Source organism: Chelon labrosus, assembly GCF_963514085.1.
Source record: "Chelon labrosus genome assembly, chromosome: 8".
Taxonomy (NCBI): Eukaryota; Metazoa; Chordata; class Actinopteri; order Mugiliformes; family Mugilidae; genus Chelon; species Chelon labrosus.
Genome location: NC_140358.1, coordinates 18,782,558 through 18,810,526, shown reverse-complemented (window position 1 = coordinate 18,810,526; position 27,969 = coordinate 18,782,558). Strand labels below are relative to the sequence as shown.

Genomic DNA, 27,969 nt, shown 5'->3' with positions numbered 1-27,969 from the left:
TGACCAAGCTCTCAGTCACTCTCTCTCTACTATCTCTCTCCCCCTCTCTCTCTCTCTACCCCTCCCTCCCTCTTATACCCACACCCTGGGTGCACACACCGGCAGATCCACTCAGCTTCCGTATCGCTCTCCTCTCCACATCTCTGTGTCTCTATCCCTCCCTGCTCTCTCTCCGCCGGTGGATTTTAGCCCACTGCTGTGTGGAACATCGGTAAGAAAGACTCATCTCTCCTTCGGTGTGTTCGTCATTTGCTCGGTGTCCGTGTGCTTGTGTGTTTTAGCAGGATTCAAACAAAGGATTAGGGTGTGGCTGGATTGGGCAGAAGATGGATGCTTATGGCAGCAGTGAAAAGATGCAAAGGAGGGATGCTGAGGAGGAGGATGGTGGTGGTGGCAGTGATATAGGAACAAAATAGAGGAAATGTTGGCTTTGAATAGATAAGGATGAGATTGAGGCTGCTGCTGCTGCTGCTATCAGTGCTCAGCCGAGGGACATTTAGACTCCATTTCCAACTGAGGGCAATCAAGAAATGATTCAATGGACATTTTATAAATCTGGCCGTTTTCCCAGCTGTTAGGCCCTGTACAAATTCACACCAGTGAAGATAATTTATCAGTGGCTTGGTGTGCATACGACTGGCTGCAGGCTTGTGGGCTCATCACATTTCCATGGCAGTCTCCGACAGAGCAGCGGTTCAATCAGGCGTGACTGGGCTAGACTGTGAGAGACAGATTAGTCAGACCTGAGGCTAGGTTGAGAAAATGACTGCAGTGGAGCCTGCGGACCGTTGCCCACATCCACGAGGCTGCAGCGGTGGATGCAGACAGAGGGAGGGAGAGAGGGAGGGAGGGAGAGAGAGAGAGAGAGAGTAATAGAGAGTAGGTGCAGAGAACAAAGACTTGAGCCTCAGAGAGGGACAAAACGGAGACAAAGAGCAGACAGATGGGTAAAAATCAGCACATGTCAGCTGCATGGACATACTGGAATATCAAGACAGAGCACGTGTGAGAGGCAACCATTCCTCACAGACATCTATGTGGATGTAGTCAGAGCTGCACGTGTCCTAGCCACTCCCTTTGTGTTGCAATGGGCTACAAAGACTAAGATTAATGTCAGACAAATCACTCATTTTGTGTTTGAAAATCTACTACATTTGAATATTTTCACTTGAATTTTTTTTCAGGTATGACGTCTGATTTGCCGGCCGACTATGTTATGCTGCATTATCAATGTGTTGCTTGACAGATAAGGTCAAACCTGGTGTCTTTTTCCCCCTTTCCCAGCCAAAATGTCTGACAAGCCTGACATGACCGAGATCGCCCGTTTCGACAAGACAAAGCTGAAGAAGACGGAGACAAAAGAGAAAAACCCTCTGCCCACCAAAGAGAGTGAGTGTGTCCCCTGAGTGCGCGTGTTTTTCTGTACAGTGTCGTAACGCCTTGATCCCCTGCAACAACGTTTCTGTCAGCACCAACTCATCACCCTTTTCCGCTGCTGTCAAAAAAGACCACATGCTCAGCAAGAAAAACAAATTGCCGCAGCATCAGCACATCGCTGATATGTACAGCAAATCGAGTAAAAGCATACTCTCACATATTCTCAAAACTCAAGCCTGCCAACGTTGTGTCTTTCTCTTCTTTTCCAGCCATTGAGCAAGAGAGGAAAGGCGACGCCACACCTTGACTTGAGCACAAGAAGAACAGAAGCTGAGATGCCACAGCAAAAAGCACTTTCTTTTGATTATCACAGTATTTCAATCTCTTACATTGTCTTCAGCAAAGGGTGCTCTTGAGCTCCCTGGGGTGCTATAAGGGTATATGGCATCCCCACATGGGGGGCTCTCTTACCACTCTAAAAAACTTAAGCCTGGGTGCCTGTCTCGCACTGTTAGCCTACAGCTAACATGTCTCCGATATTGCCAAACTGGGGAGCGGTGTAGTGATGCAGCACAGAAAGATAGGCAGGCATCCAGGCTAGGGGGGAGGTGGGGCTTGTCTACAGACATGGGAGCAATCAGAGTCTAATCATGTGGGATGTTTTCTTAATAAACTTTTTACTTTCCTTTGTGAAATAAATATGAAGACATGGAACCAGTCAGTTGTGTGCATTTTGCTGTCTCATTTCTAGAAACTTAAGGCAATTCCAAATCCACACACACACACGTGTGACGTGAACAGCTGATACACAACATAATTGTAACTCAGTACACCCAAATGTTGTTCATAAGGTTTGTATAACACCACACTACCATACTGTTTAATCAGATTTAAGAGTTAAGTTCAAGGCAAAAACCTCCACATTTTACAATGTATGTAAAGAAAGTAGTCTGAGTGACTAATGTGAAACATAAATTAACAACTGACTAAATTAACTGCAAACATTATATATAATCAAGCAATTAGGTTACGTATTTAAAATGAATTCATCAATAAATATAATTTCTTTCTTGTTTTACTAGCTAGCTAACATTATTAGCTTAGCCTGGGTAATGGCCTTTTCCCTGACTCCAGAGCAGAAATATTTATTTAATAAGTAAAAATACCAAAAACAATTCTTAAAATTGTTCGTTAATATGTTTCTAAGCAAACAAATACACAGGCTCCACCCTCTAAAGTATCTGTTGATTTTTCTCTTGCTCTTAGATTTACATGAGAGGGAACAGAATAGCTTTAGCTTTTTAGCTGTTGGTTGGACTAAACAGTTTGAAGATGTCACAACTACCACAGCACTATCACAGCTACCACATTAGTTACTAATAATATAATATCTGCCTTAGACGTTAAGAAGCACTGTGCTGCCCTTTTTGTTGATTTGTCAAAAGCATTTGATGCAGTTGATCATCCCTTACTCTTACAAAGATTACATAATATTGGTTTGGATGATAAGGCATGTGAATGGTTTTGGAATTATTTGTCTCAGAGGTTTCAGTGTGTGAAGTCAGGAAATGTCAAGTCAGAGTTTTTGCCAGTCACAAAGGGTGTTCCACAAGGGTCCATTTTGGGCCCAGTTCTCTTCACCATCTATATTAATGATATTGTCTCTACCTTAAATGGTTGTCAAGTCCACCTTTATGCTGATGACACTATTTTGTATTGTATTGCTGACTCTGTTCAACTTGCCATTGATAATCTTCAGGTTTCATTTAATGTTCTTCAAGAAGCTCTCATTAATCTTAAATTAGTACTAAATGAAAAGAAAACTAAATATATGCTATTTACTAGAGCAAGGAATATTGAGGTTAATGATGTGCAAATAACCACTGTAACTGGTTCCAGCATTGACAGAGTTTCTGAGTACAAATATCTTGGTATATGGCTGGATGACAAACTCACATTTAATTACCATATAGCCATCCTAGTAAAAAAACTGAGACAAAAAACTGGTTTCTTCTACAGAAACAAAGCCAACCTCCCTATGGAATGTAGGAAACAAGTTGTTGAAGCAGTTTTTATGTCAGTTCTAGACTATGGTGATGTGATTTATAGAAATGCTACTGCTTGCTCACTTAAAGCCCTGGACTCAGTCTACCACTCTGCTCTGAGGTTCATTACTGGTGATGGCTATAGCACTCATCATTGTGTCCTCTATGGTAAAGTGGGTTGGTCATCTTTGTCTGAGAGGAGACTTAATCATTGGTACCTGTTTATTTACAAAGGTATTATTGGAAAATTACCAGGTTATATTTCAAACATGCTTGTTTGGAATTCTGGTCCCTATCAGACCAGATCAAATGACTGTTTGATGCTCAAGGTTCCTCGTATCCACACTGAGTTGGGAAAGTCGGCCTTTTGTTATGGTGCCCCTACTTCCTGGAATAATCTCCAATGTAACATAAAAATGAACTCTCTACTTTCCTATAATCAATTCAGATCTGTAATCACAAACCTTCCTATGTCAAATTGTACCCGTTTTATGTAAATGTTATTTTATTATTATTATTTTATTATTATTTTACTATTAATATTTTCTGTATCTTTATTTTTCCCTTCCTTCCTCCTTTATAATGTTATGTAGGTTATCTTATTATTTGTTTTATTTTGTTTTATTTTCCACAATTATTATACTATATCTATTGTTATCCCATTGTTACTGTGTAATCTCGGCTTCACTGAAAATGAGGACTACCCTCAATGAACCTCTGAGAATAAATAAATAAAGATTGAACCGGCTCTGGGAATTCAATTTTGTTTTCGTTTGTTTTGTTTTCACCCAAATAAAGTAGATAATTACTGACCCTTTGTTGGCCTTCTGATTGGTCAGCTGACCACCAACCAGAGGGCTCCTTCCCTTCCCTGACTTCCTAGGTTACTGTTGCTAGGTTAGACATAAACAATATCCATGTATGGGTCCAGTAATAATAGAGTCAAGAGGTAATGTGTAGGCGAGACAACAAACATGAGCAACCGTGCTAATTTTGGCAAACAATGGAAATACTACTAGTCTCTTCACCAGTTTTCAACTATTTCTTCCACTGCACCCACACAGTTGCCGAAGAATCACTAGCTTCATTGCTACCTAAGTCTACCGGTTTTCAACATTATTCTACGGGAATGAACCCTGATGCTGATATTATTTGTCTAACCTAGCAACTTTAACACAGGAACATCGGGACTTGACAAAAGGTACCTTTTCCAAAGTTTAAGTGATTTTAGTTAAGTTAGCATCAAGAGCAGAGGTATGATTGTGAGGCCTCCCTATGTGTTATAAGTCATACAGTACTACATACAGTATGTAGTGTAAGGACTACACGACAGTTTCATCAGATGGAGAATGATAAGCATCAATGCAAATAAATGAATGAAATAAAATATCGATACTTTACTATGTATGTGAAATACCTGGCTAGTTCAAGTAACTAATGTTTAAACATAAACAAACTACCAAATGAATAAATTAACCTCAAATTGTTACAAAAATTAAACAATCATTTAAAAATTAATTCTTCATTACAAATTAGGTTTTGCAAGTCGGCTAAACTTACCAACTTAGCCTGGAGTTTAGGTTTATAGGTTAGAAACTAAATGATTCTCAGACGATTATGACAATTGTTTAAGTGTTTTTGTTCGAACAGTTGTTGCTCAGATACCTATTATGACGACTGCCAGTTGTCATAACAGGTATCTGAGCATTCTGTCTGAGCAAAACGCGCAGATGCTAAACCCTCTTTGTATTCCACGAGAGCAAACAGGCACACAGCTTTAGGTTCTCAGTTATGGCAGACATGGAACCAGTCAGATGTGTGCATTTTGCTGTCTCATTTCTAGAAATTTAAGGCAATTGCAAATCTGCACAAACACGTGTGACGTGCACAGCTAATACACAACATGACTGTAATACAATAAACCCAAATCTTGTTCATAAGGTTTGAATAAAACTGCTCCATACTGTTTAATCAGATTTAAGAGTTAAGTTCAATGCAAAAACCTCCATATTTTAGATAGTTTAGATTAGATTAGATAGTTAGGTTTTACAATGTAATAATTTTACAATGTATGTAAAGAAAGTAGTCTGAGTGACTAATGTTAAACATAAATTAACAATTTACTAAATTAACCACAAACATTATATATAATCAAGCAATTAGGGTATGTATTTAAAATGAATTCATCAATAAATATAATTTCTTTCTTGTTTTACTGGCTAGCTAACATTATTAGCTTAGCCTGGCTAATGGCCTTTTCTTTGAGCAGAAGTATTTATTTAATAAGTAAAAATACCAAAAACAATTCTTAAAATTGTTCATTAATATGTTTCTAAGCAAATAATACACATAGGCCTACAAATACACAGGCTCCACCCTCTAAAGTATCTAATGAATATTTGCTGTTTTTTCTCTTGCTCTTAGATTTACATGAGAGGGAACAGAATAGCTTTAGCTTTTTAGCTGTTGGTTGGACTAAACAGTTTGAAGATGTCACAACTGGCTCTAGCTTTTTTTAATGTTTTCAGCCAAATAATTATTTGATAAAAAAAAAAAAAAGAACTACTGACCCTTTGTTGGCCTTCTGATTGGTCGGCTGACCACCAACCAGAGGGCTCCTTCCTTTTCCTGACTTCCTAGGTTACTGTTGCTAGGTTAGGTAAACAATATCCATGTACGGGTCCATTCCCATAGAAAAACTTTGAAAACCAGTAATAATAGAGTCAAGAGGTAACGTGTAGGCGAGACAACAAACATTAGCAACCGTGCTAATTTTGGCAGACAAAGGAAATATTACCAGTCTTTTCACCAGTTTTCAACTATTTCTTCCACTGCACCCACACATTTGCTAACAGTGCATTTTTCACATTTTTGAAGAATCACAAGCTTCATTGCTACCTACGTCTGCTGGTGCTGGTTTTCAACATTATTCTACGGGAATGAACCCTGACATTGATATTATTAATCTAACCCAGCAACATTAACACAGGGACATCGGGACTTGACAAAAGGTACCTTTTTCAAAGTTTAAGTGATTTCAGTTAAGTTAGCATTAACAGCAGCGCTACATAGCTCTTGTGAGGCCTCCCTATATGCTATAAGTCATACAATACGTAGAGTAAGTACTACACAACAGTTCATCAGATGGAGAATGATAATCAATGCAAATAAATAAATAAAATATCCATATTTTACTATGTATGTGAAATACCTGGCTAGTTCAAGTAACTGTTTAAACATAAACAAACTACCAAATGAACAAATTAACCTCAAATTGTTAGAAAAATTAAACAATCATTTAAAAATGAATCTTCATTACAAATCAGGTTTTGCAAGTCGGCTAAATTTACCAACTTATCCTGGAGTTTAGGTTTATAGGTTATAAACAAAATGATTTTCAGACGATTATGACAATTGCTTGAGCGCTTTTGTTCGAACAGTTGTTGCTCAGATACCTACTATGACGACTGTCAGTTGCCATAACAAGCATCTGAGCATTCTGTTGGAGCAAAACGTGCAGATGCCCAGCCCTCTTTGTATTCCACGAGAGCGAGCAGGCGCACAGCTTTAGGTTTTCAGTTATGAAAAATAAACTTGTCAGCAATTTGTGATTGTGAGGCATCCCCAGGGAAATGACACACCAGCCAGGATATGAAGAGAGCTCAGGGTTTGTAATTTGTTGATCTGCCTAAGGAGTTAGATGGCTAGCAGGCACTTGTACTTATTAAAATGGTTGGAAGGACAGGTGAGGATGTGACTAGTGTCAGAACTGTCACTAAAAGTCAAAAATATATATATTCATGTATATTAGATAAATATACAGGCTATATTTAGAAAGGGAGCATTGAAAAAAAAATTCCCTACGACTAAATACAATTAAAAGCCTTAAGAATGAATGCTTAAATGACATTTAAAACAGACTAGGCCATAATTTAACATTTACGACTTTTTAATGTGCCCTTTTTAAAAAACAAATTATTGCTAAATTCCATAATATAATACATTAACATCTACTATATCCCGACAGCAGTGATTTATAGCTCGCCGTCTCCGCCTGCTGGTGTCGCTGACTGGCGTCACCAGTCCTGCCACTCTTCCTCGGCCTGTCAAAGTTGTCACCTCCTGAGACTTTATTGCTCCATTTCTCTCACCTTGCCATCCATCCATCAATGCTGCCCTGGCGGCCTAATGCGTCTACATGTCTTTAAGGGCTGTTTCATTAACATTTTTACTCCATGGAACAACAATCAAAGGTCTTGAAGCGTTATCAGCAAAGGGGCCACGGTTACGTTTATTGATTTTCCTTCATGCATAAATAAAATGCATCTACTTCAGCGTTTGCGTTTACGATTCGCCCTCTTGAAATCACTGATGAAATAAAGAAATAAAATGATTAAAAGAAAAATAAATCTTTCCAAATGCCACCTAACAGCCCACGTGATTTGTCCATGACAGTTTCTGTGTTTATGGGAGATGTAGCACCCACGCAAACGCACGCCCAGTTCCACAGAGCGCTATTGTTTGCCGTTATTAACCCATTCAAATCGTTAACGGAGCCTTCACTTAAACACAAATTATGAGGAATCCCAGATCGATTTTAATCGCTCTGTATTATTCTCAGCCTGGTGCAGGGGGTGCTCATGGTTTCAGTCATACCGCAAAATGAATGTGGGTGATATCTAATTAATGGGGATTATCCTCACCTACACCTCTCCTCCATTGTGCGGAGGGCCTCGCCCCGCCTCACCCTATTGTCCGGCGCGCTGAGTGAATTGTTGTTTTAAGGGATTTTGAGTGGCTTAAGGGGATTTGACAAGTGTAAGCGATCTAATTTAAAAACTTCACCTTAATCACTAACCTCTCTCGCATCAAATCACGGTAAAAGTATGAAATGGCAGAAACTAGGATGATGACTGTCGATGGTGGCACTGATTGTTTATTTGGGCAACTTCAGGAAAGCTAATCAGATGCATTAAACCTGACATTAATGAATGGATAATAATAATCCAGGAATATCCCATTTAGATTTGCGCAAAAGTCTTAAACTAAATCGATTATTTAACAAAATAACTGGCCACATAAACCGTGCAATTTGACGGTTAAAACATTAAAGGTACTATGTGTTTATACTCTTGTAAATTCCAGACTGTTTTCACACCGAGTTGTTTCCCAGGGAAACATCTATTATCCTATTATCATGGCGATGCCAATTTCGCCAATGTGTGAGGCAGTATTACCATGACTATATACCGTCCCTCCTGAAAGGCTTTAAGGCTTTGTAGTCACTGTGTGTCCCCGTGGGACACTGGTGCCATTTCCCAAACATTTCAACAACACAAGGAGCCTCCCGACGGCACCTAGGACCGCATTTCCGTCGTATATGACTGGATTTAATAATTATGAAACATATTTACTGTATTTTGGGGTGGCCAAGTTGTGACATGATGTGTTAAGGCCTCAGTGTAGCAGCAAACGCCTCTTGAAATTCCACTTCACTATTACAGCATTTCTCTAAAAGTATTACGCATTATGTTCAAATATTCATAAATGATAGGATGGATTTAGGTTTTATTTATCCTTACCAGTAATGTTCATACAAACTGATTTATTGTGATATGATTCCCTGCATTTCGTGGGAAAAGTGTATAAGGGTTAAAGCTTGGGAACGACAGGTGAATGGATGAGGGGCAGTTTAACTGTCTGCGTCTCTTCTTTGAAGTGCACTTATGCACCGACGGCTGCTATTTGTCTATTGGACGCGGCGATCGCTGTCGTCGTTTACGCATTTTCGCAGTGAAACGTTACCCGCAGGACAAATCTGTCAATCAAAGGGGCATGACCATATAAATATCATCGGCGCGGAGTGGGGCAACAACTTCAGTTGCCTCCTTCTCTCTTGGTACTCACATCTGGAATACGACAAACAGGCCTCTGCGTGGACTACAGCTATGGAATCTCGGGATTTCCTTACATTCATGGTTCTGTCCATGTGCTGTCAGTTTCCCCCAACATATGCTTGGTAAGCTTATACCTTTGAAAGAAATCATTTTAAAACATCTTCGTGTAAATGTATTTTCTGTGGGTATGGTGACTTGGGACTGACAAGACTGTCTTATTTTCTTTTTACAGGACAGTGAATAATTTCCTCATGACTGGACCTAAGGTAAATACATGCTTGTTTTGTGTGAATGTATCGTGCGTAAAATCTCGTCTGGAGCACCAGAAATCATATAGATTACTTGCTTTATCAATCACCATAATAATATTTATAATAACGGATTTTGCTTTCCTTCCCAAGGCTTTTCTGACATATGCCAGCAGCGTGCAAGTGGGCGCACAGAGCGGAATACAAGAATGCAAGCACCAATTCGCTTGGGAGAAGTGGAACTGTCCAGAGAGCACGCTCCAGTTATCCACACACAACGGCCTTCGAAGTGGTAAGACCTCTAAAAACGATCTGTATCATATTCATGGCAGGCAAACAGTTATTCGGAAGCGTTCTGGTCTTGCGTAAAGTGCCTTTTACGCACAGCGTTTCAGAGCATACTTTACGCACGTGTGGTGCCAAAATGGACAGCCAAGTATAAGTTTGCTGTCTCTTTTACTTATTGCAGCCACAAGGGAGACGTCTTTTGTCCATGCCATAAGCGCTGCCGGAGTGATGTACACTCTCACCAAGAACTGCAGCATGGGAGACTTTGACAACTGCGGCTGCGATGACTCCAGAATTGGGCAGACAGGTATGCATCGTCTACGAGTATTCAACCAACTCTTAGGTCAAACGATCTTAAATTGACTTGTATTCATACAATGCATGTAATAACAAAACGTATTTTTGAATTGTCAGGAGGAAGAGGGTGGATTTGGGGAGGCTGCAGTGATAACGTGGCTTTCGGCGAGAAGATCTCTAAACAGTTTGTGGACGCGCTGGAAGACGGGCATGACTCTCGCGCAGCAGTCAACCTGCATAACAACGAGGCAGGCCGACTGGTAAGTTTTGATATTAGTGGCTTTTTGTTATTGATGCTCCTCAGTAACAGAAAATAGATGCTATACACAATAGAATTTATTTGTGTAATTTCCTAGTGGGATTTACGCATGCGTGTGCTTTAATCCAAGAAGGAGCAAATCGTGCAGGAGTGATCATTTCCAGCTAACATTCGCAATCTCTTGGCAGGCAATCAAAGCTACCATGAGGAAAGCCTGCAAGTGTCACGGCGTGTCTGGAAGCTGCAGCATCCAGACCTGCTGGATGCAGCTGGCCGACTTCAGAGAAGTGGGCAACTACCTCAAGGTGAAGCACGAAAATGCTAAGAAACTGGAGATGGACAAGAAGCCGGCGAGGGCAGGGAACAGCGCAGACAACCGAGGAGCCATCGCGCACACTTTTCGGGGCATCGCCAGAACGGAGCTCATTTACCTGGAGGATTCCCCGAATTACTGCGTCAAGAACCAGAGCTTGGGGCTGCAGAGCACGGAGGGACGGGAGTGCCTGAAGGGCAACAAGAACATGTCCCAGTGGGAGAAAAAGAGCTGCCGCAGGCTGTGCTATGAGTGCGGCCTCAGAGTGGTGGAGAAGCGCATTGAGGTCGTCAGCAGCTGCAACTGCAAATTTCACTGGTGCTGCACAGTCAAGTGTGAAAAATGCACGCAGGTTGTCACTAAATATTACTGTGCACGTAAAGAAGGTGGAAGAAAACCACATAATAAAACGAAGCGCAGGCACCAGGGGCGCCGACACTGATTGACGTTTTTTTTTGCATAGACTATGGACTCCTCACTTTTCATCAGCATTGTGGACTTCAATAATCATCTCTGCATTGCAAGAAAGCTACCATGGGTTGTCACATCACCTGAAATCCCTTCATGCACTTTATCTCACTGATTTCATTCCGTATAGGATGCTTGGTCGGATTTGTTGTCTTCTGTGATGTCTGTAATATATTTTGTACTTGTTTGTAACCGAAAAGTCTATAATAAATATTTTTCTACAACATGTTCCTTCAGTCTGATTTGTCGGTGACAAAATCCCGTATCCGTTATTTGTGTATTGGTACCCTGGTGTCATACGGCCTCGGGGAAGAAAATAAACTGCGGCCTAATGCCATCCTTTGAAGTGCGCATATAGGCGTTTCTTGAAACAGTCATCCAATCAGCTTCCCCGGGCCTCGGGAACAAAGAACAAGAGTTCCATTTGTTCCTCGTTCAAATAAAGGAGAAAGTAGCAGCTCACCGGGTTAAACGGACCTAAAGGTGCAGATGAAAATGGTGTGTTCATTACTCTGGCTCCTGTTTTTTCTATACAAAATGTGCCCGGGACATGCTTGGTAAGACATTTTATACACACTGTCTGCGCACATCTTTAATGCGCTTCAGCTAGAATGATCTCATTTCCCAATTTTTCCTCTTCTCAGGGTGGCAAGTAACCTCCTTATGACAGGACCAAAGGTAAATAAACAAAAAAAATGTAACTTCTTGATTGCTTTGCTTACACTAAAAGGTTTAGGACAACATTTCAAGATGCATTTATTTGATAATAAAGAAGACTTGCCATTTGCCTCCCCTGCAGGCCTATCTCACCTATGCAAGGAGCGTGCAGGTGGGCACACAGAGTGGGACTGAGGAGTGCAAACATCAGTTCGCGTGGGACAGATGGAACTGTCCCGACAGCGCAACCCAGCTGAAAGGACTGAGACGAGGTGGGTTCTGGTTTTATGCAAAGTTTCTACGCGCAGGTGTATGTGAGCAAGAACATTAAATCAGAACACATATTACACGTCCGCACAGAAAACTGAAAACGTGTCAGAAGACAACAGTAATATGAATGTAGGTCTAAAAATTTAAGTCACATACATGCTATCTATCTACATTTGACATTTATTTTTTAGTAGCAAAGCTATAATTTAAACTTTCAATTACTGTAATTTTGTAATGTCATTCGATTATTATGGGCTCATGGGCACAATTATTGAATATTTGACACGTATATTTCCCATAACATGATGTAAAAGTATGATGCTTTTTCCCCCCTTTTAGCTACCAAAGAGACATCTTTTGTCCATGCCATCAGTGCAGCAGGGGTCATGTACACTTTGACCAGGAACTGCAGTCTGGGAGACCTCGAAAACTGTGGCTGTGATGTTTCAAAGAACGGAAAAATTGGTGAGGTTCACGGGGAAATAAATGCATAAAAATTACGCAGAATATGATTCTATATCTGGTACGGCATTGGTACCTTTTAGAAATATAAAACATAATTTGGGGCTAAACTGTTATAGTTTCTATTCTCAGTGGATTAAAGCATGTGATCTCTTGTGATGTGTGCAGGCGGCCCTGGGTGGTTATGGGGTGGCTGCAGTGATAACGTGGATTTCGGGGAGAGGATTTCCAAACAGTACGTGGATGCGCAGGAGACGGGTCAAGACTCCAGGGCTGCAGTCAACTTACACAACAACGCAGCTGGACGGCTGGTAGGTTTTTACCGAACCACATTCTGCTTCCCACTGTTTAAGCCGTTAGAAGTAATTAAATGTGTCTGGTTTCCAACAGGCCGTGAAAGCAACCATGAAGCGCATCTGCAGATGCCATGGGATGTCCGAGAGCTGCAGCGTCCAAACCTGTTGGACGCAGCTGTCCGACTTTAGAGAAATCGGTAATTACTTAAAGATCAAGCACAGTCAAGCTCAGAAACTTGACATCGACAAAAAGCGCATGAGGGCTGCCAACAGCGCGGACAACCGAGGTGCGATCGTGGACACGTTCGGAAGCATCGAACCGGCGGAGCTCATCTACCTGGAGGACTCTCCCGATTACTGCAGGAAGAACGCCAGCATGGGGCTGTACGGCACCGAGGGCCGTGAGTGTGTGCAGCACGGCGAGGCTTTAACCCAGTGGGAGAGAAGGAGCTGCCGCAGGCTGTGCCACGAATGCGGCCTGAGAGTGGAAGAGAGGCGCACGGAGGTAGTGAGCAGCTGCAACTGCAAATTCCACTGGTGCTGCAAGGTGAACTGCGAGGACTGCTCTCAGGTCATAGTGAAACATGTGTGCGCGAGGAGGGAAGGCGGGGACGGGAGTGGGTTGAGACGGAGACACCGGGGACCCAAATGAAAATACGCATCGGTTATCTGTCTATGTGTTTGCACTTTTCTTTGTCTTTTCCATGTCTCCCTGTACAAATACTACATGTCTATTTAAGAATATTGTGCCTTTTAAATTAAAATTAAAGCAAAAAGAAAAAAAAGAAACAATTCTGAATATTTCATTTCAATCCACAGACAGAGAATACCTTTACTTATAAAATCCCATGGGCCCCTTCAGTCCCTGACAGAGCGGGCAAGTTAGAATATGAATGAAGTGAATACACTTAAGAGAGGATTACATGGATAACATGGTGCAGTTCACACCTCACCAAGGTGTTGATCCAGTGTTGATCCACTGCCACTTTGATGTCAGTGTGTATTGATTTCATTCAAAGAGCAGAGAGGCTTTGAAAGACAAATTAGGGAAGTATTTCCACCACTAGAAGTCAGGAGGTATTTGGCCTGATAATCGGGGCACCTCTGCCTATCCTAGTCTTTGTCGCATCTCACAGGGAATGCAAATGCACCTATACATCAAAGCTTAAGAGAGGAAATACGTTGACAGTCACTTTGAGTAAAGAAATAAAAAGTTCTCAGCAAAGTAGGCCACACTGGAGTCCAGCCACACAGTTATATATATGTACCAATCACATTCCACCTTGAAAGCTAGTTAATTTCTAATAGTTGCAAGTAATTAGGTCTAAGAGGAGCCTTATCTCCGCCCACTGGCCCATCTGTGTCTGAAGGAGCCATTCAGTTGCTTCCTTCTTACCTCTACCCCCTGTATCTCCAAAAATCTTCCTCTCAGCTGGATGTGTCATAAATCTGCCAGTGCCTCAGCTAAATGAGTGATGGCATGGATATTACCTTCTTCAGGGGGTCCATGCCTGGGAGGCGGTAGAGGGGGTGGGAGTCTAACGCAAAGTTGGGCCGGTAACAGAGCTGTATGTAACAAAGCAGTAAATAGAGATTAGCGAGGGGTTCAAACTTGATTCATCTTCGCACGACTGAGCGGATGCTGTGGCTAGATCACCAGACTCTGTGGAGACCAAGTCCTCCACTTCGATGAGCGTTGTTCAAAATGTGACATAGAATGAATACAGAACACACCGAGACCGTGGCAAGACTAACATTCGTGCCACAAAATGAACATATCTTCATGTGTACTCTCATTATTATAACCTTTATTTAAGCAGATAAAAAACCCATTGAGATCCAAGACCTCTTTCACAAGGGTGACCTGGCCAAGAAAGGCAGCAGCACACGTCATGGTGATCAAGACAGACAAACAATAATAACAAACAACGAGTAAAAAATCAAAAATATAAAATGTTAAGGTGCGAGAAATAAAGTGCAGAAGTTGTAGGTACAGTAAAAAGTTAAGAACATAGGCACTGTTCAAACGATTTCCATTGTTGTTTTTTTAAAATGGAGCTGAATGCTTCCAGTGAAACAAGTTCTGGGGGAGCTTTTTTACCCGTTTCAGTTCAAACACGAGGAGCAGAAAAATGCAGAATGTCATTCGATCGTAGGGCGTAACGGCGTCTAGTTCTCTGAAGAAAAGTGCATAAATATATGTATATATGAGTCATCCAGTGTGTATAGCGTCTTATATCCAGGGAAGGCATGCCAGCTTTTGCATACAGTTCACAGTGGTGGGTGAGGCGGACGCAACCAGTGATAAACCTCAGAGCACAGTGATAGACAGGAGTCAAGGACTGAAGGCAGCTGGTTGAAGATGACATATATACAACATCGCCATAATCAAGTATAGGCAAAGAGGAAAAAACATGATTAATTTCTGTAATAGAAACCGAGCTTCACCCTTAACTTGGAGGGGTGAAGCTCGGTTTCTATTACAGAAACAAATCAGGACAACATTAACCCCAAATAAAATTCTCACAGAGAGCAAAACATCCAAAACACTCCCTCCCATCCCACCCATTTGTCTGTTTACTTCTGGGGATGTCCTGCGTTTCCCATGCTGCCCTGCTGAGTGTTAATGAAGGTTTCACCCCACTGGAGGCCCACACGGATCCACCCCCTCCGCTGAGTACATGACTGGTTCCATATTGTTCCCATATGACGCCGCTGTTTGGTTGAGATACAAGTGAGATGCCCCGTTGTAAACCCTGCATCTGATAATTACACAACTTCCCTTTATACAGCGTAGTTTTTTTTTTAGTTGATTATTAGTTACTTTTACAGCAGTTCTCTGACATTATCCAACATTTTTCCTCATCCACAGTGGCGGCACCACATCTTTCATGGGGGGTATGTTTCCTAATCAGGACAGAGGAGGAAAACAGGGGAAAGGGGGTGGATGATCTCCCGCAAGGACCCCCCAAGGGAACTCATGTATTCGCCCAGACAGGCTTGGGAGTCTAGGAGAAGGGGGGGGGGGAGTCTGAGCTTGATTGATCACCAGTTCTCTTAGCTGCCCTCCTCTATCACCTGGGTGTGAGATACCAAGAGGCCTGACTGCAGCTGGAACACAACATCGAACACATTAACGTTATGGATAGGAAACAACACGGTCACATCATCACGTATCACGGCTGCATCAGTCCGTTTGTGTCAACACTCGAGACGCATTTGGCCTCAGCTGGAGTTTATTTAAAACTAAGCAAGAAATACGCATCTGATCTTCAGTGAAAAACAGGCTACTCTGAACAAACACAGCATAGACAACACACGTACAGTACTGTGTGAAAGGAGCTCAGCAGCATCTATGTTTAGAGATACAGATAAGGTCTGCGACTGCACGATCTAATAATAGTTCTTTATGACCACTGAAACTTTCCTTCTCGTAGGTAAGACAATGACAAACCACTGACGTGCTTACTTAAAATGTTCACTCTGAAGTTTCATTTCAGAAGACAGGTCGGCTGTGATGAAGAAGGGCTCTTCGTCTTTTAAGTGGGTATAATATGTGCAAGAGGCCACCTTGAGTATGAATAATATTCCGTCTAAAACAGAGGTGATGGGATGGAATGCCCTATGCCTAGCTGACTACATGAGGAAGGTGAGTATTAAAAAAAATACTTTTTATATCTTTTGTAGTTGTCAAGTACTGTAATTCCACGGATAGTGAAAATATGCAAGTATAGACTTGTTATAATATGATACAGTGTACAGTATTCCTAAAAAGTGAATGAGCTTTTACACCTACAAAAAAAAAAAGTTAATGTAGCTTTTCTGCAAGCGCTGGACATCTAATTGTCCTTTCAGCTTAAGCTAACAGGCTGCGACAGAGTGGTGATGAAGAGCAGCATAACTGGAGAACAGTTCGTGGTAAGTGTGAAACCCTTTGGACCTCTTTTGGCTTTTACCTTTTTTGAAACACTTCGATCGTCTAATTTTCATAATGTTCAAATCTGCACCATCTAGCATATGACGGAGAACGAGCTTGAAATGTTCCCCTGCCTCTATGTTCCGTGAGTCTAAAATTCTGTTTACTGAAGCATCACCTATCACCTATTTAGATACCAAGATTTATAGCAGTGCACAGGAAGTTGCATTCTATTCACGGCTATCATTATTTGGCTTGTAGCAGAGTGGTATTTTTGTCCACATATGAAAGTACCAGCAGAAAGTAGTACTATGAGACTGAATATGAGAGCCCAACCGGTATTATTGGCTAGCATTATTGTAACACAGGCATTGGTATCAGTGCACCAGATGATACTAAGTTAGCACAGGAAGTAGCCAGCTATAATTTATCAATGTGAATATACTTGTACACCGATCAGCCATAACATTATGACAAAATCACTGGTCAAGTGAATAATGTTGATTATCTACTTATCATGGCACCTGTCAGTGGTTGGGATATATTAGACGGCAAGATCAAAATTTTGCCCTCAATGTTGGTGCATTAGAAGCAGGAAAAAAGGCGAGTGGAAGGATCTGAAAGGGGCAAAATTGCGATTATGGTCAAAGCATACTCCAAAAATTGTCAGTCATTAGAGCAGTCTGTACTGGTCTATTAAAAGTGGACCGAAGAGAGAAAAGCGGTGAATCGGCGACGGGGTTATGGGCGGCCAAGGGTCACTGATGCGGCCCGTGTGGTCCGATCTAAAACACAAGTCAATTGTTGAAAAAGTTGAAAAATGATAAGTGTGTCACTATATCACAGCACAACGTAGCACAACACAGCATTGAGATGAGTCAGGGTGTTCATGAGCCGTGTCTATTATAAAGGGCAATGTAAGAATATAGCGTGGTGCGATATATGACTTTTTTTTTTCCATCACGTGATATAGCGTGTGCATGTTCGTCAGTTATTGTTCACCTCAAGGGGTGGTGGTGGTTTTAATGTTGTGGCTGACTGGTGTATATATGTATCAAAAGAAAAGAGACATATTTTTTTACTCCCCCAAATATCCTGTACCAGCCGGGCTCTACTGAACATACTGGTAATACTTTACCTATTGGTATTGCATCTCAATAGAATTATTACCAAGATCCAAAGTGAAATCAACAAGGAAGAGCAGAAGAAGAACTTTGGGCAGAAGTAAGACTTTTTTTTATTCAGATCTTATTCTAAAGTTTCAGGTGAATATATAACGAAACAAATGTTAACATTAATTTTTTGTGCAGATTGAAGGCACTGAAGTCACCAAAACAAGGTAAAGAACCGTTCAACTGATATTAAACAGCCATCTTTCCTGAGGCCTGATCTTTTTACAACATATGTTCCTACAGCGTTTTTTAAAAAGGAAGAGACTTGGGACTCTGATGAGTTTGTAAGTAAACAGTGTTTTTACATTACATTTGGCCACTTTAAATAATACAAACAGTACCAATGTCACCTAATATGTAATTAAAAACAGAGGAAATGTAATCTGCGTTTTACCACATACAATACTTCACATGTGGTCAGGAAAATGACAGTGACAATGAGTATGAGGGTCCAGACCAGGAGGCATCAGAAGAAGACTACATCTGTCCTGAGACAGCTGAGGAACAACACAGTGACGAGAACTGGGAAAATGCCAACAAACTGCCTGACATTGCAGACATGAAGAAACCACCTCGCCCTCCGAGACCAACTAAACCCCAGGACAGTGTCAGAGGTAATGGAAAGCAACTACAACTACAGTGCACAATGAAATGCACATATATGTGAAAGCATCTCAGCGCTTTTCATTGTACATGGTTTGAAAGCAGAACGGGTCATCATGTTTCCTGCTCGCATAACTGAAAAAATGTTTATGTTTGTGGTCCGTTCCCAGGTGAAAGAAACTTAAAGCTTCCACAACTTCCAAGAATGAACACTCAAAAACCTCCCAAAGCACCAAGTAAGTACATTCATCGATAAACAAGCAATAACAATGTTGATTTTGCATTTATCGCTTATGTAAAAAAAATATATATATATATTTTTCCATTCCTTATCCCAGCAGCTGGCCAACACAATCTATATATAGATATGCCATCCCAGGAAGACATTCCAAAATTTAGTATGAGGTGTACTAATATGTCTCTAATCAATCTCCTCTCTCACTCCATTTTCATTTTCACATTATCGATAATGTCCACAAGGGGGCAGAGCTGTCGAGCCTCCGGTCCCATCTACCCCCAGACTACACCACCCACTGCCCCCTCGGCCTACAGATGTGCCCAACAGGTAAAACAACCAAAACAATCTGTGACTCCAGCAAGGCCTAGACTTTGTGTAAATCAATTCTTCAACTTTTCTCAATTTTGTCGTTATTTTATTTCTCACCCAACAGGCCGAATAAACCAAATCCAACCCTTCCAGCGCCAACACAACCTGTTAAGGTCAGCAATTCAATAGATTGACCAAAAATGGTGAAAATAAAATTACAATAAAGCCACTATTCCCTTATATACTAATGAGGAAAACACAATAGTTCAGGCTGGGTGTAATACGTTTGTTTAATTACACACCAAGGGCACTTTCAAAAGGAAAACAGCAGATGGCGATGTTGGAAAACAACAAGAACACAACAGGGACCCTGAGGTCTGCTATTAAAACTCAAGCTTTTTATTTTCTAAGCTAATTAATTTCATTACCTGTCCTAAATTGATAAACACATGAGTCACTGCAGCAGAAACGAAGCATAAATAATTTGCTGAGTCACCCCCTTACTGTGACTGTTCTATCATGGTGAATCCAGAGCTTGGATCCCAGCTGGTATGGAGGAAAAGTGACCAGACATCAAGCTGAAGATGCGGTTCGACTGGTGAACAAGGTCAGGTGCTGCATCTTGCAGTCTCACTAATCTCATCCTTCTCCATCTGGAGTAAATACACACAAACAAATTAACACGCAACTGAAATTTTGCAATAACATTAATAGCTGGGCAGGTTTGCATATGTGGTCATGTGCATGTATGTGTCTTTAAGAATGGGGCATTCGTGGTAAGAGACAGCCTAAAAGGCTCGCTCGAGCACCCGTACACCCTGGTGCTGCTGAATCAAGGCAAGGTTTACAACATTAAGATCCGTAACCAAGGCAACTCCTACTCCCTTGGCAGCGGACTCAAAAACTCCCAGGTAAGCTGACAATGCCGACACTGTTAACTATAACGTTAAAATGAAAGGAAAAAGTCAGTGCATTCACTCTGATTTAACTGAAACATTCACATCTTGTGGTGGTGCACCTCAGGGAATGTTTGATGCTGACTTATGCCGCGATGCGTCATTAAGTCACTGTCATATTTTGTGTGCACTATAGAGTTTCCCTGGGGTGAAGGAGATGATCACCCATCATGCACACACCCCGCTGCTGCTCATTGACGCCACAGACCAGAGTTGTGAAGAACATACCCAGCCCAAGTGCTGTCTGCTGCACCCCGCGGCACCCTGACCAGCAACAACACCGGGCTTGACGTGGGTGTTTACGCCTGACTGTGTGACCTCTCTATGCTAATTTGTGCGCACGAACACGTGAGGCTTGTTCAGACGCTTTTTTAGAACATCTGAAGAAATGTCACAATTTTCCCAATCTCAAAGGTCATTGTTATGTAATTCCTCTTTTTGGTACCTTCACTTGTACTTTTAGTAAACAGAATGAGAGACAAAAAAAAACTTTTTCCCCATGGCTGGTGGTTTTTATATTTTGCTTCACTGTGTATTTCACACCAACAGCATTACCTCCACTCTTCAAACATCCACTTCAGGTCAAGCTGTGGACTGATGCTCCTCTGCCTCCTGGGTTTTGAGAGACGCCAGCTTGTCAGGGTGGCCAACACAAACGATCAGATCACACTGCTTCAGATGGGTCCGAACTGTAGACAGAAAGCACATATCGTATTTCATAACCGCGTCAGGTCTACACCAACTATTTTTACACTGTCAAGTCTGAACGAAAAAATGTAATAGTATATACTATGTCTATTTTCTCATGTTATTGCAAGCCAGTACTAGTATTTCACTGTGACTGACATGAGTATCTTATTGCGTCCCAATTTCATACTATTTCAACTAATTTACACAAAGATGTCAGCATGCATACAACATTTAGTAACAACTATTAAAAGCTAGAAACATAGGCATTTAATCTTCTGCTAAATATTTCTCTCCAAAATTGTACAAATTTAAACTGCCACCCTCTTCTGAATGTCAGTTACATCGACATGAGCACATGATTTCTTGTTTGTGGGGTCATTTATGCATTTTTTAATACTACATATCAAACCAGTACATTACGAATAAACAGATTATCCATTAGATTAGCCAAAAACCACTGATAGGAAAAGGAAATCACATTGACCATACAATGTTCTGCTGGGAACCCTTTGGACCTTGCACCTGGACCAGACCAGACACCCCCATCCCATAGCAATGACACTCCTTGATGGCAGCAGCCATCCCCAGCAGGATGCAGCCTGACACAGACACGCAACTTAAAAAAACATGAAGAACAGCACAAGGTGTTGACCTGACCTCCAAATTCACTAGATCTTATACTGACCAAGCATCTGTGGGATGCACTGAACAAGCCTGATCCACAGAGGCCCCTTTCTTCAACCCATAAGACCCAAAGGCCCCTTTTTTGGAGGCACAAGGGAAACCTACACAATATTAGGAAGGTGGTCATAATATTATGCCTTATCGGTGTATACTATATTAAAAATGAAGTGTCACAGTACCATAAATTATTCCATATGCACAGTTACCATCATAAAAAAAACACAGATGCAGCTTGTTTCCAGGCTTTGAGCCAATTAGGTGAGCAGATAGCTATCACTCTGACAGCCTCTTTGCCCACAACTGTTGCCCCTGGCTAAAAAAAAAAAAAAAGTTGCAACATCATGCCCCACATCAGACAGCCTATCTGTCTCCTGTCTCCATGCATGTGAAATCCTTCAGTTACTCCTATCTACACATCAGTGGAGCCCAATATGACAGACATTATCATGTAACTCTGGACTGCTGACATCTACAAGCAAGGCTAAGCTGGTGTACAATAATCCACCTTGAGCTCATCACATTTCACAGAACTGTGACAGGCGCTTCGTCATGCGCTTTGCATATTTGCAAATCAATCATCAAGTTCAGCTTACTGTTATAATTGGTGCTTTTTTTTTCTTTCTTTTTTTTGACATTTTGGAGGTGTTAAGTGAGCGGGATAAACTGTCAAACATACGCGCCAGTTGGTCCATGCAGCTCGACAAAGAGTCCAGCCCTCTCAGTATGTTTTCCAGATCAATGCGGGAGGTGGAGCTGGCGTGTTCTGCAAACTTGTCAGAGCTTTCCATCTGAAAAATGATTACATATGAATGGAAATGAAAACCGTTATTATCTGCCACACATAACAAACCTGACACTGAAATATTTACACTGTGATTATTCAAAACGTGGTGCTACACACTTGCGTACAAACACAACAGAACGCATTCTCATTTCAGTTCATTTTATTTATTTAAGTTAACACACCAAAGAGAGCAGAGGAATCACGACAAAACAATGTCTGCAGGCAATAATTCAAACATCCTGTTTTAAAGAAAACTCTTGGAAAAACTGTGTAAATACTCAACACATCTACAACAGTGTTGCAGCAACTGCTTTATTAACTGGAACCCATTACAAATACAGTTTGACTTGACACTGCTTTATCTCAGTGCAGCACTCGTGAACTGAAAACTCGCTGTAATATTACACATTCACATCTGTGTAGTGGCAGGACATCTGTCCATCTCTGGCTCCTGGTCCGGTCCCCCGCAGACAGCAGCTCTGCACCTGTGATACGCTTCTTCCAGTTCCCGCATAGCGCCTCCCAGCTCGGGACTGGTCCGCAGTGCGACCGTGTCATAAGCCATCCAGGTGAGCTGCGCTACAGGCACAAACGAAGAAGAGGTGCGGGCGTTTATGTTGACAACGCCTCATTAAAAGTGTCTAAATTTCCATTTCCCGACAGGAATTAAGAGTTTCATACCTGATATATTTTCGACGTCCTCAGTCATTCTCTCCAACTCCTTGTTGAGCTCCAGCACGTCCTCGTTTTTGATTTCCCCAGGGCACGAAGATGAATCTGTCATCTAAATTACACAGCGGCATGTTTTCCTTCAAATCACCCTTTACTTACTTAGTCGCACAGACACGTCTCCGCAAACGAAATATGTAAAGCTAGCAAGGACTTTAGGGAGCAACGGTAAACGTTAGCTAGCTTACAGGCGTTAGCCGTTAGCTAACAAAAAGTTAGCATCTTCTAAAATAAAGACACTGCTTTAGTAGCCATTTGTCAACGCGAACTTCATTTAATAACTGAAATTTAATCCTCCGTCAGTAGGGGTGATATTTACTGGACGACTTTCATAATTCTCAAAATTTACGATGTTAACTTACCCTCAGAGAGTTAGTTTGTTGTTGCGGGGAAACCAAGTTCTCGCGCTAATTTGAAGAAATAACGAGCACGCGCACTGGTAGCTTATAAAGGGTCAATTCCACTTTTTTAAAAAAATATTTATTTAGAAAATTCGCCGTATTACCATATGATGTTAGTTGTAATTGGGATACTGCACACTTTGTAAATGAGAACATTATCAAAAATTGTATTTTTAGGTATCAGGCCAACCGAAGAATTAAAAAAGAAAATAGAAATATATATATATATGAGGTATGATATGTGTTTTAAAGTTACAGACTAACTGCACTCAGTAATGCTGTACGCAAAGTACATTTACAACCACTTGCCAGTTCATTAGGTACACAAGCATACAAATTCAGGCCTGCACTAAATCCCACTTCACGATTGTATTTTTTAGTGGATGTAGTTTGTGGTGCTGTTAAACTGGATTGAATTAAATGCAAAAGTTTATTTTTTGTTGTTGTTGTTGTTGTTATTTGGCCTAGCCCACCGACTAAAATAACAGAAACATTTGATATGCTGATATGGTACTGGAATGTCCACTTTGGCTACAGCTTTAAACTGCTGTTGCTGTTACTTATTCTATTTTGTTTTATTTTGAATGCATTAACTTTCACTAGTGTACCTAATAAACTGTCAAACACAATATACAATTTGCAATATTGTTCATTATCACTATTCGGGTTCATTATTTAAAAAGTAGAATTTCTGAATGGAAAAAAATATACCAGTGAAGCTTCAAAGTAAATGTTGAATACATCTAAAACAAATAAATAAAACACTGGTGGTGTGCACAACATTGTCTTGTTACTTTAAAACGTTGTTTATCGTCTTCTATCTAGGAGTAACATGATAGGATCAAAGTAATTAATATTTAGAACGTGAATAAATGTCAAAAAATACATTTCACTTGGCTTCATAATTGCATTAAAACAAAACACTGTGACTGAACTCAATTAATGTTGGATTAACAGCTTGAGTGGAAAGTTATTTAATTGACGGTGAACAAAGCCCCTGGAGGCCTGAAATAGCTGACAGCAGGAAAAAAAACAAAAAGGGGGGAGAGAAAGCAGCAACAGACTACTCACCTGAAAAAAGCAGCCAATCAAATTAGACAGGGGGCGTTTCCAGGGAAAAAGATAAAGCAGGTATGACAGGTGACATCTTGACATAAAGCAAGGGCAAACGGACAAGACACTAGTGAAGGGGAGCAGCCTAGGACTTAGAAACTTAGAAACAGTCAGTTGGATGAGTATTTAAACAACCTACGAAGGAGTAAACAAGATCAAGACGTCTGCGTGCTGACAAAGTAACCACAAAGAGAGTTAGGCATAGATAGTGAGGACAACCAAAGACAAAGAGTTAAAGAAGAGGCAGAGAGGTGAGAAGAATCCTGACGATGTCTTCATTTGAGGCTCAGGGCCAGTCTCCTCCTCGATGTGGCCCACAGTTCCCCAGCCTCGGCCAGGAGCCCCCTGAGCTCAGCATGTACGGTGACTGCTACTACCCCCCTCCGTCGCTGCCGAGCCCTCAGCGCACCACTCCGACGTCCTACGACCTGAGCGACTACACCACCTCCTCCCCAAACCCTTACCTCTGGTTCAACGGTTCCGGCATCAACACGCCGCCTTACCTGGCTACCACCGGCCCGCCTGGTAATCCCGGCCCTCCCTTTGTCCCTCAGCACTACGGCATGCAGAGGCCTTACCTGGGCCCAGCTGGAGCAGGGGGTCCAGGAGGGGAGCTGAGCTGGTTCTCTCTCCCCTCACAAGAAGACTTAATGAAGCTGGTCAGGCCTCCTTACTCCTACTCTGCTCTCATCGCCATGGCCATCCACGGAGCGCCAGACAGGAGACTGACGCTGAGTCAGATTTACCAGTACGTCGCTGATAACTTCCCGTTCTACAACAAGAGTAAAGCAGGCTGGCAGAATTCTATCAGACACAACTTGTCACTCAATGACTGCTTCAAGAAAGTGCCAAGAGACGAGGATGATCCAGGTAATAATTCTTTAATCATTCTTGTGTGTTTATGACAATGCTTTGGATGTTTATCGTCTTAATTATATTTATCTATACTTTTTAAAAATCTAAACTAAATCTCACCAACTATTTTTCTCTGTGATATCACAGGTAAGGGCAACTACTGGACACTCGACCCAAACTGCGAAAAGATGTTCGACAACGGAAACTTCCGCCGCAAAAGGAAGAGGAAGTCTGATTCCCTCTCTGGTGGTGACGGCAGCTCAGGGGCTCCAGAGTCAGGAGACAGCGAGAGGGGCAGCCCCAAACACTCTGCCCTGAACATCTCCCCCACAGCGGACAGGATTCCCTCCCCCTCTTTGTCAGGTCCCGCGCCGTGCCTGAGCAGCTTCTTGTCCGAGATGTCTGGAGTGTCCACCGGAGGAACGAACGAGGTGGGAGGCGATGGGTTAAGGCCCCTGCAAATTAACCTTCCCTTGGATGGGTCGCACAGGCCCACGCAGCCAGGGAGCTTTAGTAGCTACTCCCCCAACTCAGGTGGCCCAGAGTGGGTACCGCAAGTTCCAGCTGCCCCTGTACTCTCCTCCTCGCCCAGCCACTCCTCCATAGGCTACACTAGCCCCATCCTCAGCCAGTACAATAGTTCCAGCGGGCATTTCTATCCCACACTGGGCTCGACAGGAATCATCTACCATCGCGAGGGCACAGAAGTTTAATAAGACATTAAAGCGGGGGAGGGGAAGGGGATCTTTGAAAAGACTCTTGGATAGGAATTTCATTTGTTTTGTTTCAAAGAGATTCTATTGTACAAGACTACTCGCACGCAAACACCAAGCATGTTTGCGCTGACTGAGAAGGTTGAGATCACAATAGCGTGTGACAGCAGCTTTGATTCCCACAGGAACCGCCGCGTCAGCTGCAGAAGACGACGACTGTCGCTCCCTGAAACCGCAGTTGGCCTCGCTATCAGATCCTCAGTCAGCTTTTATTCTAGCTGAAGCTCGTCTCTATCAGATCTGACTCATTATTAACAGATCCTAGATCCGATCTGCTGACATCAGGCCATTCCACACTGCTATCAGTGACTCTTTGATGGTATCGCCCTTTCAACGCTCAGCCAGCACATTTAGAGGTGTAGTTAAATTACACCGTTGTCTACATATCGTGTGTAAAACGATAAACAAAGAAAAGGGAAGTCATGATTCCTGTCATGATCTTTTATAGTGCTAAAACTAAATCCAATTCTTGGAGTGTGATACAGAGGTGTTAATTGTGCTTACATTAATTCATTGTACATATTTGTATGTGTTGTGTCATGTTACAAATGTAGATTGTTGGTTTGCTGGTTCATAATGTGTGGTAAATGCTATACTGTATGCAGTATGTTGTGCTTTTTATATCAATAAAGGTTTTAGAGTTAACTGCTTTTTCATTTTATTTTATGAAGATTAATGAATATTGGTCCCCGGGGCAACATCCATCTTCCACCCACCCCCACCCCTGAACACACACACACACACACACACACATATACAGAAACACACACAAATACCAAGACAAACAGGAGAAAGAGAAAGCACTTACTGACAGAAAACAGTCCTGTAAAAAAAAGCGATGACCAGTAGCGTGGAACCTGCATGTCAGTGTAACCTGATCTTTGTGTGATGGATAGTTAACTGATTCTCCTAAACGGCGAAAATCCACATTCCCATGCTTTCCCCTTTCCTACGCTAAACACTGAAATCCCTCTCTGTCACACCATCCACACACAGATACTGCTGACTGGATGCAAACAGCTTTATTAGGGGGGAGACGTGGCCAACTGTGTAAAGACAGTAAAGATGCTGGTGCGTGAATTAACTAGCAAATTAAACTCGGCCGTTCTGTACACTTTACAGAGTGGTCAGCTAGAACTGGTGGAAGGATTTTATCCAGATTCAGAACCGTGCAACTGTGTGAGAGTTCTGTGCAAGCAATAGATGTGAATCAAGTCAATAGCTTTACTGTCATGCAGAGAGAAACAGACTGGCAAAGAAGTACAAAGAAGTTCATAGTTGGCTTTCTTCCATAACTGTCATTCAAAACACTTTAGGAAATGGATATATACTGTGTACACTAATTTGTGGTATACATAGAAAGAAATGTTGAATATATTGTAAGGTAATATATAAAAGAAATTATACGATATAAAAGAAAGAGATTACACAACTGCACACTGTATAATACAAGGTGTGACTTTATTGTGAGGTGTACACAAGAAATGGACATGCTGCTGTCTGACACTTGTCTTTTGTTCCATATTTCAAACACATTATTGAATATACACTCAATTGCCAGTTCATTAGGTACATGAGTGAAAACAAATGCATTATAATTTAACAGTCCAGCACTAAATGTTCAATTCATGAAGATTATGGTATTGAACATTTGTTTAAAATAACTTTGAGAGAGGCTGTTGTACCGACACGTGTTTCTATTATTTTGACAGACCCATTTTAGTCAGTGGGGTTTTGTGTTGAATTCAACCCAGTTTAACAGCACCTCAAAATGATTATACAGCTGCAATACTATCCTTCTCATGCTTTTTCAGCATAAACTAAACATTACACCAGTCGCGGCGGAGGATTTAGTGCATGACTTTATAT

The 27,969-nt window shown here is 41.7% G+C and overlaps 6 protein-coding genes across 6 annotated transcripts; 5 read left to right on the top strand and 1 right to left on the bottom strand.

Moving 5' to 3' along the window:
* Positions 1–1,289: 1,289 nt before the first annotated feature.
* On the top strand, positions 1,290–1,684 carry tmsb2 (thymosin beta 2; the record flags this gene model as incomplete). Its single annotated transcript, XM_084549585.1, has 2 exons — positions 1,290–1,389; positions 1,647–1,684. 2 exons carry the CDS (start codon positions 1,290–1,292, stop codon positions 1,682–1,684), a joined length of 138 nt encoding a protein of 45 aa, XP_084405711.1.
* Positions 1,685–7,151: 5,467 nt separating this feature from the next.
* LOC311491841 (protein Wnt-8a-like) lies at positions 7,152–11,297 on the top strand (the record flags this gene model as incomplete). The annotated part of the gene is made up of 7 exons (XM_084549880.1): positions 7,152–7,167; positions 9,422–9,441; positions 9,529–9,585; positions 9,721–9,859; positions 10,037–10,162; positions 10,270–10,412; positions 10,600–11,297. The coding sequence occupies 7 exons, from the start codon at positions 7,152–7,154 to the stop codon at positions 11,164–11,166; spliced, it is 1,068 nt and encodes a 355-aa protein (XP_084406006.1). The 3' UTR covers positions 11,167–11,297.
* Positions 11,298–11,488: 191 nt separating this feature from the next.
* Positions 11,489–13,529, top strand: LOC311492229 (protein Wnt-8a-like; the record flags this gene model as incomplete). The annotated part of the gene is made up of 6 exons (XM_084550449.1): positions 11,489–11,749; positions 11,837–11,870; positions 11,992–12,121; positions 12,459–12,584; positions 12,750–12,892; positions 12,972–13,529. The coding sequence occupies exons 1-6, from the start codon at positions 11,682–11,684 to the stop codon at positions 13,527–13,529; spliced, it is 1,059 nt and encodes a 352-aa protein (XP_084406575.1). The 5' UTR covers positions 11,489–11,681.
* A 2,925-nt stretch (positions 13,530–16,454) lies between these two features.
* Positions 16,455–20,357, top strand: lcp2b (lymphocyte cytosolic protein 2b; the record flags this gene model as incomplete). Its single annotated transcript, XM_084549879.1, has 12 exons — positions 16,455–16,526; positions 16,733–16,795; positions 16,892–16,938; positions 17,955–18,017; positions 18,104–18,132; positions 18,209–18,249; positions 18,387–18,628; positions 19,049–19,133; positions 19,422–19,490; positions 19,648–19,722; positions 19,877–20,026; positions 20,208–20,357. The coding sequence occupies 12 exons, from the start codon at positions 16,455–16,457 to the stop codon at positions 20,337–20,339; spliced, it is 1,068 nt and encodes a 355-aa protein (XP_084406005.1). The 3' UTR covers positions 20,340–20,357.
* Positions 20,358–22,397: 2,040 nt separating this feature from the next.
* syce3 (synaptonemal complex central element protein 3) lies at positions 22,398–23,357 on the bottom strand. The gene is made up of 3 exons (XM_084549660.1): positions 23,321–23,357; positions 22,911–23,013; positions 22,398–22,808 (listed from the first exon to the last, which is right to left on the bottom strand). The coding sequence occupies exons 2-3, from the start codon at positions 23,011–23,013 to the stop codon at positions 22,639–22,641; spliced, it is 273 nt and encodes a 90-aa protein (XP_084405786.1). The 5' UTR covers positions 23,321–23,357; the 3' UTR covers positions 22,398–22,638.
* Positions 23,358–24,351: 994 nt separating this feature from the next.
* Positions 24,352–26,545, top strand: foxi3b (forkhead box I3b). Its single transcript, XM_084549584.1, has 2 exons — positions 24,352–25,342; positions 25,475–26,545. The coding sequence occupies exons 1-2, from the start codon at positions 24,742–24,744 to the stop codon at positions 26,038–26,040; spliced, it is 1,167 nt and encodes a 388-aa protein (XP_084405710.1). The 5' UTR covers positions 24,352–24,741; the 3' UTR covers positions 26,041–26,545.
* The last annotated feature ends 1,424 nt before the right edge of the window (positions 26,546–27,969 follow it).